Genomic DNA, 16,130 nt, shown 5'->3' with positions numbered 1-16,130 from the left:
TTGAAACCCAAGGTCAGCCATGATCGCACTGAATGGTGGAGGAGGCTCAATGAGCCATATGGTCTACTCCAGCTCTTATTTCTTATGTTCCTCTGGTTTCTAAATGAGCCAACATCTTTATCCAATCTGAATATCTGGAATCTTGTTATCAAATGACTCCCAGCGGAGAAATAAGCTTATTTTCCTGCTGATTGGATTGTAACACACCCAGCAAACAAACATGCTGTGGCTAGACTTCTGGCTTTATAGGACTTGTGTATAAAAATATGCTGCAATTCACTCACCTTCCAACCCCGCAAAGCCCACAAGGCCCAAGTCAGGAGTGTGATGGAATACTCTCCACTTGTCTGGATGAGTGCAGCTCCAACACTCAAGCAGCTTGACACCATCCAGGACAAAGCAACTTGCTTAATTGGCACCCCATCCACCACATTCAATATCCACTCCAACAATGACACAGTGGCAGCAGTGTGCACCATCAATGAGACAATACAGCAATGCACCTTCCAAACCTGCAACAGCTACCACAAGTCAGCATGGTGTGTGGCTTGGAGGGGAACTTGCAGGTGGTGCTCCCATGCATCTGCTGTCTTTGTTCTTCTAGATGGTAGCGGTCATGGGTTTGGAAGGTGCTGTCTAAGGAACCTTTGGGAGTTCCCACAATGCATCTTGTAGATGCTACACACTGCTGCCACTATGACCGTGGTGGAGGGAGTGAATGCTTGTGATGGGGTGCCAATCAAGCAGGTTGCTTTATCCTGGATGGTATCAAGTTTCTTGAGTGTTAGTGAAGCTGCACTCATCCATGCAAGTGGAGAGTACTCCATCACACTCCTGACTTGGGGAGTCAGGAGGTGAGTTACTCGTCAAAGGATTCCAAGCCTCTGACCTGCTCTCGTAGGCACAGTATTTATATGGCTAGTCCAATTCAGTTTCTGGTCAAGGACAATCCCCAGGATGTGGATAGTGGGGGATTCAGTGATGGTAATGCCACTAAACGTCAAGGGACAGTGGTCAGGTTCTCTCTTGCTGGAGATGGTCATTGTCTGGCACTTGCGTGGCATGAACGTTACTTGCCAACATGAATGTTCCTTGTCACTTGTCAGCCCAAGCATTGTCCAGTTTTTCAGCATTTAGACACAGGCTGCTTCAGTATCTGAGCAGTCGTGAACGGTGTGGAACATTGCACAACTATTAGCAAACATCCCCAGTTCTAACCTTATGACGGAAGGAAGGTGATTGATGAAGCAGCTGAAGATCGTTGGGCCGAGGACACTATCCTGAGGAGCTCCTGCAGTGATGTCCTGGAACTGAGTTGATTGATCTCCAACAACCACAGCCATCTTCCTTTGTGCTAGGTATGACTCCAACCAGCGAACAGTTTTCCCCGATTCCCATGGGCTTCAGTTTGGCTAGGGCTCCTTGATGGCACACTCGGTCAAATGCTACCTTGATGTCAAGGCCAGTCACTCACCTCACCTCTGGAGTTCAGCTCTTTCATCCATGTTTGAACCAAGGCTGTAATGAGGTCAAGAGCTGAGTGGCCCTGGCAGAACCCAAACTGAGCGTCAGTGAACAGGTTATTTCTAAGCAAGTGCCACTTGATAGCACTGTTGATGACCCCTTCCATCACTTTACTGACGATCGAGAGTAGACTGATGGGGCAGTAATTGGCTGGGTTGCATTTGTCCTTTTAGTGGACAGGACATACCTTGACAATTTTCCACATTGCTGGGTAGATGCCAATGTTGTAGTTGTATTGGAACAACTTGGCTAGGGGCTTGGCAAGTTCTGCAGCATAAGTCTTCAGTACTATTGCCAGAATATTGTCAGGGCCCATAGCCTTTGTAGTATCCAGTGCCTTCGGCTGTTTCTTGATATCATGTGGAGCGTATGGAATTGCTTGAAGACAGGCATCTGTGATGCAGGGGAGATCCGGGGGAAGCTGAGAAGGATCGTCAATTCTGTACTTCCGGCTGAAGATTGTTGCAAATGCTTCAGCCTTACCTTTTGCACTGATGTGCTGGGCTCTGCCATCATTGAGGATGGGGATATTTGTGGAGCCTCCTCCTTCAATGAATTGTTTAATTGTCCACCACCATTCATGACCGGATGTGGCAGGACTGCAGAGCTTAGATCTGATCCGTTGGTTATGGGATCACTTAGCTCTATTTCATGCTGCTTACATTGTTCACACTCAAGTAGTTCTGTGTTGTAGCTTCACCAGGTTAACACCTCATTTTTAGATATGCCTGGTGCTGCTCCTGTGATTTTAGGTTGTTTGTGTTTTGTGAAAATTGAAAATTAGAAACACATTCCTTAACAGGTGTGGAACAGATTACCAATGCACTTGGTAGAACCTCTTCTAAAATGTGCCAGAGTTATTAAATCCCAGCTCTAGGAATGTGAGGTAGAGAGAGGATACAGATCACTCTACTTCCCACACGGTGTGACTGCCTCTTTTGGACGCTTCCACATTTTCTCTTTTCTTTACTGTTTTCCCCTTGGTGGTTCTTGCAACACCATGCTGTAGATCACATTAAAGCAGCCTTTATATTGGCAAGAGAGAAGAAAAATGCTACAGGTACTGGAAATCAGATATAAAAATAGAAAATGCTGAAGGTACTCAGCAGGTCAAGTAGCATCTATGGAGGTAAAAAGTGAGACACACCGGACTTTAAAACTATTGTAAAAGAGGGGTGACCAACTGCATTGTTCACATTAAGCTAAGAGGGTTTGAAAAGGAGGATATATTCGGTTTCATTATTGCATGTAATAATGGTATAATTATCATAATAATAAAGATCTTACATTTCTTTGTATCAAAATTTATATTTATTATAATTGTTCATTTCTTGAACATTTATGGCTGACCCCCCATCAAACAATTTCCATACCCAGATAAGGCCCTCCAGTGGAGAAGTTTGCCCACCCCTGAATGTAAGACAGTAATCTAGCTTGTTAGTATCTGTGGAACTGTGAACCTCAGCATAACTTTGCTGTCCTTTGGGGACAGACATAAGATGTGGAAGAAAGAGAAGAAAACTATAGAGGGAAAAGAATGTGACGGGTTCCATTAATGATCTCTGTGCCCGACTCTCACCGTCCTTTATGATTCGCTCTTCTGCCTCTGCACCCTCTTCACTCCCACTACTTATATCCACACAGATGACCTCAGGTTTAGGGAGTCTTGGTGGAGCTGACAGAACTTCATCTGTTTTCTGTGCAGTTTCCTCTGCAATGAGAAATTGAAGAGTGAATACAACTTGTTCTGCTCGTTACCACCTCGTTTTAAAACCAACATTTCTCTCCTATAAATCTTCAGTTCTCATTTCTGTCCCAGGCTCAAGTCCAGTCTTCCTTTGTCCTTGCATTTCTTTTTTACTACAAAGTGTCTGTGTGATCTTAGTGGCAGAATCAGAAAGGGGGACATTACTCTGTTCGGTCAGTGTAATAAAAGTATCACATTTCCAAAACATTCAACTTTCAGATATATTAAGTCGGGTTATGTTTAGAGATATGGGACCATAAAATATTGGAATGCTTAGTTCTAGCGAGACCAACATCTTTTATTCCCCTTTACCTGTGATGGGCAATTTAAAATACAGTTTATCTTACTCTGGTTCAGCCAACCCGAAGGCAGCAATAGTTGCAGCCCTAAATAAGTAGCACCTTTAAAATAGCTACACAGCTGGTTTAAAGGGAATATGTTCTTGACAATGAATTTCATCACCACTACTATGTCTGTTGAGTGGGGCATTCATGCAAACTCATGGAGGTAAGACTTTCACTCCATCGCCCAACATCTATTACTGGTCTTGTCCTGCGAAATTTGGCAATAAAAGAAAAAACTTTCATGGGCAATTAATAATTATTCCAGTGAGGGACACAGCTTAATTGTTACCAGCTATCTACTTTGCATAACTACAGAAACTGAACAGATTTTAGGGGCCCTTGGATTTAATGCATAGCTTGCCTAAAAGGTCCCTTTCTATTGACCCTTTGACATTTTCAATCACAATTTAACTGATTTACATGCAAAGGGCTGAAGCAGTAAGACTGCTTAAAACAGCAGTACTTGTAAAATGTTTTCAGATAAACATATTCACTTACCCTCATTCCAGACTGGCTCTTTTTTTAAGGATTGAGTATTGGATTCTGAAGGTAGCAGAAAAACAGATTTTAGAAACAATTGTGATCAATGGTCACTTGCTTAAGACAAGCTGGACCAGGTCAGTCATGGTTGGACAGCTTATTAAATTATCATGGTCACTGTTCAAATCTTTTCATGGACTCGCTACACCCCATCTCTGTAACATCATTCAGCTCTCTAATCCTCTAAGATATCTGCATTCTTTCCCTTCTGGCCTCTTGTGCATCACCAATTCCTTTCACCCCTCCACTGGTGTCCATACTGTCAGTAGTCTATTCCATAAACTCTTGAATTAACTCTCTAAACCTCTCTGCAGCTCCCTCCTTTTAAATCCAAATTTCTGTCCAAGCTTTTGGTCAACTGACATAACATCTCCTTTTGGGACTTAGTGCCAATTTTTCTCTGATAACACTCCTGTGAAACACCTAAGGAAATTTTATGGCATTAAAGGGTGCTTTACAGATGCAGGTTGTTCTTGTTGCTGGTTAATATGTACCCACCTGAGGCAAAACATTGAAAAATATTAAATATTGGGAACTTAGGCAATACTTCTATGCTCAGCTTACATATTACTCTCTTGTTTTCTATCTTGACCAACTTTTGCTAAGACATGCTCAACATTTTACATGACTGCCAAGCATGCTTCTGACAGGGAGCCTCATTGGGGATCACGAACTGGAGTCAGGTCTGAAGGCCATCTTGGCAAAGTTGCGGCATTCGCAATATTTCAGACATTAAAATTAATCTCCAGAAAATCAGGAGTGCCAAAATTGGATGCGCTGTTACTACAGATTTTCCAAACACGTGCTCCAGTCAAGCATGGCTGCTTGTTTGGAGTATAGCCTTATGAAATTACCTTATTGCCCATCATCAGCTTGTTGACTTTTGACTGAAGGCCTATTTGCCAACAAGCACAATTTCCTAAAATGCAGATTTATACCAGACTGACAAGGTTTATTTCTGTTCTGATCTGTTGCATTTTCCTTTCTTTGCTTGAAGTAATTTCCATGCCAGATTCAACTAATGGGTATCCATTAGCTAACTCTTTTGCACGAGTTGACCACAAACAACTCAACTCTGTCTGGGTTTCACTTTCCAGATTTTTATAAATGTATGAAACTGACAGAGGAACCCCAAAATTAAAGCCAACTCAGCCAACTAGAGTGTTTAGAATTCTGCTTTTTGACAAGAAAATGCAAGTGATGTTAGGGAAGAACATGTAAATGATCAGTAAAGGCTGCAAGCAGCACAGAGGCTAGCCTGCTGGTCAGTGTCTCACTCTCACCTTGTAGGAGTTCAAATGGCAATGTGGGTAAGACAAATTCCTTCCTCTGCTGCTCAAGACGTTTAAGTCGCTCTAATTCCTCCTGTTGTGCTGCTTTGGTTCCAGCCTCAAGTTGGTCCTCCCGTAGTAGCTTTCTGGGAAACAAAGAAACAAAAATAAAATTAAAAGTATTCACCAAAAAAAAGTCCACACTTTAAAAGTTATAATTCAATGCTGTTAACATTCAGCACAACACATTGTTGTACAAGTGCATTGCGCTTAATGAAACAAAATATAAATCATTTTCTAAATTATAACTTCCTGATCTTGCTTTACAAACGGAGAAAAACGGTAACCAGTTTAAATCTTGGCACCCAGTTACAAAGCAGCAGGGCAACCACTAGCTTTTGTGCGTTGGTACAAATTGTTATTAGCTGGGTCCCATTCATTTCCCCATTACCAATTATTTTGACTGACTTTAAGAACATCAAGTTCCTCTCCATGATTTGTATTTATGTTTCCTTGTACCATTGGCACCTGTTCCTCCATTGAGAATATAAAGTATTCATTTAACAAGTTAGTCATTTCCTTGTTATCCATTAGTTTCATCTGTATCTGTCTTTCATGGGCATTCCTCTTTACCACTCTCTTTCTCAATATATTTAGAAATATATATAGGATTCACCTAGTTCTGTTGAAGGGTCATGAGGACTCGAAATGTCAACTCTTTTCTTCTCCGCCGATGCTGCCAGACCTGCTGAGTTTTTCCAGGTAATTCTGTTTTTATTTAGAAATACTTTTGCTGTTAATTTTAATACCCCCGGCAAAGTTTTTTCATATTCCTTTTGGCACTTAAGTAACAAGTACATCCTTTGTTGTTTGTTACATTTCTCCAAATCCGTTTGGTTTCCATTTTGTCTTGCATTTGTGTAAGCCTTTTCTTTTAGCTTGATACTGTCCGGCCTCATTGTTAGTCATGTTTTCTTAACTACACAAGTGGAACGTTTGCCTTTTAGGGGAATGCACTGGTTCTGTAACCTACAAATACTTTACTGTAATTTTCCCACGGTTTACAGATTTACCCATTAACAATTCAAGCCCAGCTTGAATTTAATTTCTGCAGTTAATTTCTCATCTCTCCGAAGTTTGTCTTACTTAGGTATAAAAGCTTGCATTGTGACTCTTCCTTCTCCGCTGCATTTGCAAGATGCTCCGTTCTTCTTTTTACATTGTTAACTAATTAACTAGGTTCAAGCTCATGAGCAAGTGTATTGGAAAACGCTATTTGTACTCCAGAGTTCAGTCTACATACCCTAGCATTCTATTAGCTTTAGCCATCACTTCCAGGTTCCCCTCCAAGTCACACACCATCTCAAGTTGGGCATGCATCGTCATTCCTTCATTGTTGACAAGCTAAAAGCCTGAAACTTCCTACTTAATAATACTGCGGGAGTCCTTTCAATAAGGGGCAAGGACAGCAGGTGTAATGGGAACACCACCACCTTCAAGATCCCCTCCAAGCCACACACCATCCTGACTTGGAACTATATCGCCATCCCTTCACTGTCACTGGGTCAAAATCCTGGAACTTCCTTCCTAACAGCATTGTGGGTGTACCTACACCACACAGACTGCAGCGGTTCAAGAAGGCAGCTCACCACCATCTTCTCAAGGACAATGAGGGATGAGCAATAAATGCTGATCTAGTCGGCGATGCCCACATCCCATGAAATATTTTAAAAAGGTTCAAAAAGGTAGCCAACTTCACATTATCAAGAGCATCTAGGAATGGATAGTAAATGTCAGCCTTGCCAGTAACATCCATATCCCAAGAATAATAAAAATAATTGTTTTGCCCTATTATCCAAATGATCAAACTTAACTGGCCAACTCGAACTCCCAGGTTCCTTTCTAATGATTCCTGACGAATTCAATTCTCTTCATTGTATGTTTACAGTTCCAGTAGTATTAGTTTACCTTCGATAGTGTTTAATTGATCTCTCCAATTGAAAAAGGCAGCTCAGTCCTTTTGCTTTTTTTCAAACTGTCTTAAACCTACTGTCCTCTGTTTTAGTGTTGTAAGCCTGTCTTGTTAAGTTGACACTAGGCTTGGAAACCCAGAACTTTGATGTAGAGTTAAAAAGTGTTCCAACACTGACTCTTGCAATCAACACCTCCCTCCCCCTCAGTCTGATAATATACTTCAAGTATGTTTAGTTTTTAAAAAATAAAACAAGCTTATTCAGTCCAATATTTTATTTCTGTAGCTTTTAATAAGAGGTCTTCCATTTGTATTTTTGCCAAAGGTTTTTTCGTCCAAAACCAAAAACAAATTTCACTATGCGCTTAATCTGCCATGTGTTTAAAAGGCACTTAAACACACACCATCTGTTTCTCATTAGTTTATTACTGTACAGATCTCCAGCCTATCCATTCTCAATATTAGGCAAATGGGAACTGCAGCTGCCCAAGTCAGATTTGGAACTTTTTTAAATTTAGAACCATTTGCCTGTTATGACCCTATGTAACTTGGGACACTTGAAACATTTGAGCACTGGAAGCATCAAGTTGTACAGACTACATTACATTGCAAATGCAGTGCACCATTTGAACTGGAGAGCACATATTCTCCCTTCCTCTTGAACGTGTGCACCCCTCAGATTTGAGCATCATAGGCTCGCTGGTACCTTGCTTGAACTGTAGCTCACTGAAAGTCTCGCTGGAGTGAGCAGATATTTCAGTTGCAAAAATGTGAGGGGGAGGGGGGAAAATTACACTAAAGCCTGATCCCTCCCTCACTCAATTTTCTCACAATATGCTTTCCACCAGTGATCACTGGCTAATGATTGGCCGGGTCCTTAACTTAAGGTTCCTGATATTAACATTTTCCCCATTAACGTTCTTCCCTTCACCATTTCTCAAACATTCCAGTCTTTTCCAGGATACAGTTTCTTGCATGTTTCTCTCCACTGCCTTACGGTGGCTGAGGCCAAATGTAGGATCCATATTGCTACTATGATGGAGATTAGACTCTGCACAGTGGGAATCAACCCATTGGCCTCTGGTCCATATGGTTCAGTCATATCCTGCCTTTATCGACTGAGTCAAGAGAAATTTTATTTGAATATTTCACAATAGTACATGGCATGTCTTGAACATGTCATGAATAGAATGAATACCTGGGAGTAAGTTATCAGAATTGACTCTAATGAAGGGGTTCAGATGTCAAAAAGCACAACAGTCCCCTCTATGCTGAATTAGTTAATCTTGAGGGCAGTAAGATGGGCACTATGACGAGCACTCAGCAGGACACTGCATCAGGCTATAAGTAAGGTACCACAATGGGCTTTGGCAGCCTTGGGCTGGTGAGGAAACAAAGTAAATCAGCCCAAATTTCTGCCCCTTGTCACTATCCAGGTGATTGAAGCACAAACAGGTGTGAATTTTGGGTGAGAATGTGATTCAGGCCTTTGGCCAAATAATTCGGCAGTACACACCATTTAGGCTCTGAAAATTGACTTTTTAAATTTTTTTTATTCACGGGATGTGGGCTTCGCTGGCTAGGACAGCATTTATTGCCCATCCCTAGTTGCCCTTGAGGTGTATGATGAACTACCTTCCTGAACCGCTGTAGTCCATGTGGTGTAGGTACACCCACAGTGCTGTATGGAATTATTGATTAATCATGATGACAGCCTTGCATTAAACTTAAGTTGATTTTTTAAAAATTTCATTAGAGTTTTATTTTGTTTAAGGTCAGGTTCTGTATCAAGATCCTCTGACATTGCACATGATACTTCTGCTGTGTGGCTACATTTCCATGTGAGTATTAACAGCTATTCACTGAGAGAATGTGAAATACAAGAATTTTACAAGAGTGCTATATTGATGCAATCATTAGAGGGCAACATGCTTCAAAATCCTAGTGTTTGAACTGATTTGTTTATTCATTGGATTGTAAAGCAAGGGCAACTATTTTTCTTGGTAGTTAGAACAGTGAGTAACTGAGTCACATTGACCAGGAATGTTGCAGATTTAAATCATGTTCTGATATTGAGTTAGCTAATCTCATCTGAGGAAATGGGAAAGAAGGTAGAGCTAATGTTGAGAGCCAGAGTTAGTGCCAACCTCATTCCTAACACAAAAAAAGGTATAATTATTGAAACAAAACTCACTGTAGCCTCAGTAGGGGTCTGAGCAACAACAGTGTAGGCACAAAACAGGTTAGGCTGTTACCAATCTGCTGCAATCTTTTGTTTCTGTTTTGGTGCTCATGGAGGGGAGGGCCATTAATGCTGGTGAATAGAACCCTTTTTATTTACCAACAGGTGTAACATGATTAAATTCAGATTAAGGCTTCCTCCAGTACTTCATGTAACAGGGTAATGTATTCCTTATTCTACTGAAGCTCTTGGACAATGGTCTGTATCAGTGCACTTCACAAGAAACCGTCAAAGTTAACTGATATCCGGGCACTTATTATGCTTTCATTATCAAACTACTTAGTGTACTCTGAATTGGCCCTTTCCATAGGCTGAACAGCACTCCTTTGGTACCAGCATGTGCTTTAAAGCAGAACAAGCCAATCATATCAGATTGTACAGCTGGCTGCAGACAGCCCTGTGATCACGCGGAACAGCGATCTGCATCATTGTCCATGTACATAATGTAAAACTATTGCCTGCTCTTTCCCAGAACCTAAGAAATTAAACAGGAAGAACTTCTTGTACCGGATGTTTCTCCTCATGTGGACAGGCTTTGTTGACCTTTGCTTCTTGCCATTTTCTGAGCAAGCCTGCTTCCTTTCATTCTGTGATGAGGTAGTTGAAGTGGAACATTTCCATCCCCTGGCATCGGGCTGTGGAGAATGCTCAGAACTGACGGGGGTTGGCTCAGAATCATCTGAAAGAAAGAATGGGAACAGGCGCTGAAATTTGTTAGTTTGGGCTCTCTCCATACACTCCACTTCGTGCTCACTCACACCAGCAAACTTTCAGGGGCAAGCCTGGGCCTTCTACAACTGAACCATAAGCACTTAAACACTATTAGCAACAGTAACAATTGCCCTTTACTCAACTGATACACAGACATGCAGTACTTCGATTGCACTCTTCTGATCATCCTGCTAGATGAAAAAGCACCAGTGACCTTTAAACCGTTTTGCGAAATTAAAACAACAAATGATTTGGAATTCTTAAAAGCCTGCCACATTTTGGGATTTTGTGACCATTTTCCACAAAGAAAAAATGTCTCTTTAAATGTTGGCTTCTCAAAGTAAAGCGCAATCCCACAAGTGTAGACAGAAAGTACCTAGATGAAAGGTAGTTAATGTGCTAATGGGAATTGTTTTTCCCAAAGATGGTAAACAATAAGCAACTAGCTAACTTGCCTTGATAAGTAATAAACACCTCATACCCAATGTGTTGGGAAGTCTCTGGTCTTGGTGCTTAGCAGGCTTTCCTTTTTGGCTATAAAGTGAGGGGAAGAGGCAGAAATATAGACAGTCTGGCCCAGCAATGGTTGTAAAGATAGTTAGGAATTTCTTTCAAAATATAAACAGAAACCGCAAGAGTAAGCTTTAGCCAGGCTCTGAAGAAAATTTTCAGGAGTTTAAGGAAGTTAAATAGGAGTTATTCTGATGTTTGCAAGGGTGGTGTTTTCATTATTTTGTAACACAGACAAGTTATACTGGTTGAACGAAATGAGTTTGATCATAACTGCTGCTCAGTGCACTGTCAAATAAAATGACTGAATGATTTGTAACTGGCTTCATCTCACTGCATGTTTTCTTAGCTTACCATCAATGAGACTGAAGTACGCATACAAAAGTCACTGGTTGAGATCACAATAAGGTACAACTGTTACAGCCCTGGGTTACATTTATATACTGGTCAGTAAAGACAGCACTAAAATGCTCACGGCACTTATGGGAATGACAGGGATAAAATTTAAGTCAAGACCTTAAACCTGTAACAAGGCCCTTTAATTGAATTTACCCCAAGTGCTTCAAATCTGGTGCATTGCCTTACTGCCAGGCTCTAAATCTGGTTCAGCTAACTAAAGATACAGTAAGAAAAACTGCAGTAATCATTCCTGACTCAGGTAGCTCTGGCACCTCAAGAACAAGCAAGCAGACTTGCCACAACAGACAATTGTCTCAAGAAAACCCAAATTCTTTTAACAGACTGGAAATCAATCATTATTTCTATTTCCCTAGGAAATTAAAAGACAACTCCTCCGGCTGTCAGATCAGCTGCCTCAAGATATAGTTCTTTGGGATTTTACACCTCATCTGGTTACCCTTCTTTGTCAACAAGCCATCAAGTACTATAAAACGTCACAGAAATGGAGAGGACTTCATCTGGAACTGCACAGCCATGACATCCTTCCTAAAAATTCACTGATCTGGCCTAGATAAAACATGGTGGTGTTAACATGCATCTGTGTTTCCTTCACAATGGTTTTATGAAAGAGTAATCATATTTAACAAATTTATTACATTTTGAGGATATAACTAGTGGGGTAGATAAAAGGGAGCCAGTAGGCAGACCATACTTAGATTTCTAAAAAACATTCAATCAGGGGCCATGCAAAATAGTTGATATGCAGGATAAGGGCTCATTGAGTTGGCGATGACATATTAGAATGGGTAGAGTATTGATTAATAGGCAGGAAGCAGAGAATGGGGATAAAAGGGGAATTTTCAAATTGGCAGGCATTTTCAAGTGTGGAGTGCCACAAGGATCAGGGATGTACTACCTAAGACTATGGTGAAGGCAAATTCAATCAAGGCCTTCAAAGGAGAGCTAGAAAATTATCTGAGAAAAGCTTTGAAGGGCTATGGGGAAAAGGCAGGGAAGTGAAACTAGGTGAGTTGCTCTTGCAGAGAGCTGGTACGACCATGACAGGCCAAGTGGCCTCCTTCTGTGCTGTAGCCAATCTATGATTCTTTGAGGTGCAGCAAACAATTAGGAAGGCAAACAGAATGTGGTATTTTTTGCAAGAGGAGTAGAGTACCAGAATAAAGTCTTGTTAAAATTGTACAGGGCTTTGGTGAGACCACACCTGGAATACTGTGCAGTTTTGGTCGCCATACTCAAGGATATATTTGCATTGGAAGCAATACAGCAAAGATTCACTAGATTGGTTCCTGGGATGATATGGTTGTCCTATTATGAGAAGCTGAATAAATTGATCCTGTACTCTGAAATTTGAAGGATGAAAGATGATCTCATTGAAACACACAAGATTCTGAAGGGGCTTGATAGGGTAGACATTGAGGTAGTTTACCCTGGTTGGAGAATCTAGAACACGGGGGCAAAGTTTTAAAAGAAAGGGTCAACCATTTAGGACTGAGATGAGAAATTTCTTCACTCAAAGGGTTGTAAATCTTTGGAATTCTTTACCCCAGAGTGCGTGGATGCACCATCATCGAGTATATTTAAGGGTGAGATAGCCAGATTTTTGTTGTCTTAGGAAATCAAGGGGAGGGGGCAGCAAAGTGAGGCAAAGACAAAATATCAGCCATGACTGTACTGAATGGAGAAGCAAGCTCGAGGGGCTGTATGGTCTACTTCCACTTCTTATGTTATGTAAATCACAATCACTGCAAGTCAACAGCAATGAGTCTGCAGTGCTCGCTTCCCTAGTCAATCATGTGCCTATTATTGCATTTCACTGTTTAAACTAGTAAGACTCACTAACTCGCCACCCACCCCCCCAACCCCGTGTTTGACAGAGCCCTTATCCATTTCCGACCCATCTTCCACACCTCTGCCCTCACCCCTTCCCCTCCCTCCCAGAACCATGATAGGGTCCCCCTTGTCCTCACTTTTCACCCCACCAGCCTCTTCATTCAAAAGATCATTCTCCGCCATCTCCAGCATGATGCCACCACCAAACACAGCTTCCCCCCACAAATGTCGGCATTCCGAAGGGACCATTCTCTCCAGGACACCCTGGTCCACTTCTCCATCACCCCCAACTCCTCATCCCCTTCCCATGCAATCCCAGAAGATGCAAGACCTGCCCCATTACTTCCTCACTGTCCAAAGCCCCAAATACTGCTTTCAGGTGAAGTAAAGCTTCACTTGCACCTCCTTCAATTTGATCTACTGCATTTGCTGCTCCCAATGCGGTCTCCTCTACATTTGGGAGATTAAACGCAGTTTGGTTGTGTTTTGCGGAACACCTTTGCTCAGTCTGCAAGCATGACCCAGACCTTCCTGTTGCTTGCCATTTCAACACACCATCTTGCTCTCATGCCCACATGTCTGTCCTTGGCCTGCTGCAATGTTCCAGTGAAGCCCAATACAAACTGGAAGAACAGCGCCTCACCTTCCGATTAGACACGTTATAGTCTTCTGGACTTAACATGGAGTTCAACAACTTCAGACCATAAACTCTCTCCTCCATCTTTACCCCTTTTCCAATTTTCAAAAAAATTTTATTAATATTTTTATTTTTTAAAATCTAAATTATTTATTTATTGAATTTTAAATCTCTTTGTATCCTTTTTTTCTCATTCCCCCACAGAGCCATCTGTCACTTGTTTCTATGTTGTGCTTTCACAGAACGCTGACCCTTGTTCTGCTATTAACACATTCTATTTTACCTTTATGCCACTATCAGCACCTTCTTTAGTCTTTAACACTACCATTAACACTCCTTTTGTTTTGTGTTCATGACATCTTTGTCTATCTCTCCAAGCAGCAGGCTGGCGCAAAAATAGTTTGTATTTTTCAGCATCCACACTTGATGTTGTATCTGACTTTGTTTTTCATCTCCCCAAAACAGAAGGTTACTCAACCATAAGAGGCATGGTGGAAAAGCCTGATGTCTTGACAATATCCAGAGGTCCGTGGGGTCACTGATCACAATCTGGAGCAAGACACCACACTAAGTTTGCTCTTTTATCCCAGTTTAACCGACTGCAGTACTCTAACTACCCTACCACTTCAGCTAAGATCAGTAAATTAGTCTAGACCAGGGTAGGAAACGGAGGGCTTTATGGTTTGCACAACTCAGTTAGAGAAAACATGGCAAATTTTGTTACTGAGCAGTTTGAGGGAAGCCCTGAAACCAAAACTCTAATAAACTGAAAGATAAATATCTTAGTAGTAATTGCTGAGAACTATAAAATACCATACTGGACTTGGCCTTCATAACCCACAATGGGTTCGCCACTCAATTACCTTAACAATTTTGGGTATCAATCATTTTAAAAACTTGCTGGACAAAGACTGACAATCCCATTACAGTTCAACAGTCTAAACAGATGATTATTTGCAGATGTCCAAATACAAAATATTAGATGCAAAGGTCTTATGAGGTCAAGCAAAGTGTAAAATAAATCAGCAAAGAACAGCTGATTCTGATCACATCAAACTCCCATACTTTCTAAAGAATGCTCATAGCAACCGGAGGAAGCCATTCAACATCTCGAGCCCAGTTCCCACCATTCTATCAGATCATGGCTCACCTGCACTCAACTCCATTTACCCACATTTGATCCTATCCTAAGATCTCCTTGCCTACAAAAGAATATTGCTGATGTCAGCCCTGAAAATTTCAATTAACTGCCTTCTGGGGGAGAGATCTCCAGGTTTACAATGCTGTGATCAGAGGCAGCAAAAACACGAGATTTTCATAAACTGAAAGGCCACATTTAGCCTTAAAATCTTATCTGATAAAACATCGATTAATTTCACCCCTCTTCCCAGACAAGGAGGAGCATCCTGCATTACATTCCAGACACCTCCTTAACAGTTTCCACCTTCCCATTTGTGCTAATGGTTCGATCACAGCCTCTGTAAATGCCCATATTGCCCTCATGTTGTGCACCTTTGGTTAGACTGTGTTAATGTAACCCAAGTCAAAATTAATTTTTATCTCGGCGAAGTAATTTCTGGAGAGTATGCAGAAGGTCCAGTATGCCTCGTCAAAAGTCAACAAAAATAACTACACCAACTTTTTTTAAAAACAGGTTAAGCTACTGGTTAAATTTAATTATATATACAATTTCACAGAAGCATTGCATTGACAAATATTAAATAGCACAATATTTGTAAGGGGAACTGAAATCTGTCTACAGGGAGTTAATCTGTCCTCTATAGCACAGCTTTCAGAATGGAGTATTACACATTAAGTCTAGGGTCCTGTGCTTCCTCATTAGAAGTAAATATTAATAGCCAAAATTGGGACATACACCCCTTTGATTGCTTGACTTCTTCAAAAATAGTACAAAAAACGTTTAAGTTTCATAGCTTGGCAAACAATGGGTGCCGACTCTACTTTCTTCCCTACACACACTTATCTTTCAACAGGTCTATAACCTGAAATTATGTATTAATTTCACAATGGTTGGATACATGAACAAATTAACCATGTGTTTTTTAATTCTTTCATGGGATGCGAGTGTCACAGCCAAGGCAGCATTTGTTCCTCATTCTTAACTGCCCTGGAGAAGGTGGTGGTGAGCCATCTTCTCGAACTGCTGCAATCTATCTGGCGTACAGACACCTACAGTGGTGTTAGGGCATTCCAAGATTTTGATCCAGTGACAGTGAAGGAACAGCGATATACTTCCAAGTCAGGATAGTATGTAGCTTGGAGGGGTGGTGTTCCCATGCATCTACTGCCCTTGTCCTTCTAGGCAGTAAGGGTCTTGGGTTTGTCAAAGGAGCCGGCAAGTTATTGCAATGCATCTTGTAT

General features: G+C 41.3%; 1 protein-coding gene across 2 annotated transcripts in view; it reads right to left on the bottom strand.

Moving 5' to 3' along the window:
• The window catches only part of rad54l2 (RAD54 like 2), a 144,663-nt gene that overhangs the window by 34,066 nt on the left and 94,467 nt on the right, over positions 1-16,130 (bottom strand). For both annotated transcript variants that reach the window (XM_041191167.1, XM_041191166.1), the window contains 4 exons: positions 10,148-10,319; positions 5,439-5,572; positions 4,114-4,158; positions 3,104-3,235 (listed from right to left, as the gene is read on the bottom strand). In XM_041191167.1, the coding sequence (XP_041047101.1) occupies positions 3,104-3,235; positions 4,114-4,158; positions 5,439-5,572; positions 10,148-10,319 (483 nt within the window). The remainder of the gene's footprint in view (positions 1-3,103; positions 3,236-4,113; positions 4,159-5,438; positions 5,573-10,147; positions 10,320-16,130) is intronic.

The sequence above is a fragment of the Carcharodon carcharias genome, chromosome 7, assembly GCF_017639515.1.
Source record: "Carcharodon carcharias isolate sCarCar2 chromosome 7, sCarCar2.pri, whole genome shotgun sequence".
NCBI lineage: Eukaryota > Metazoa > Chordata > Chondrichthyes > Lamniformes > Lamnidae > Carcharodon > Carcharodon carcharias.
The sequence above is the reverse complement of the archived record's forward strand: the minus strand, read 5'-3'. Positions and strand labels throughout refer to the sequence as shown.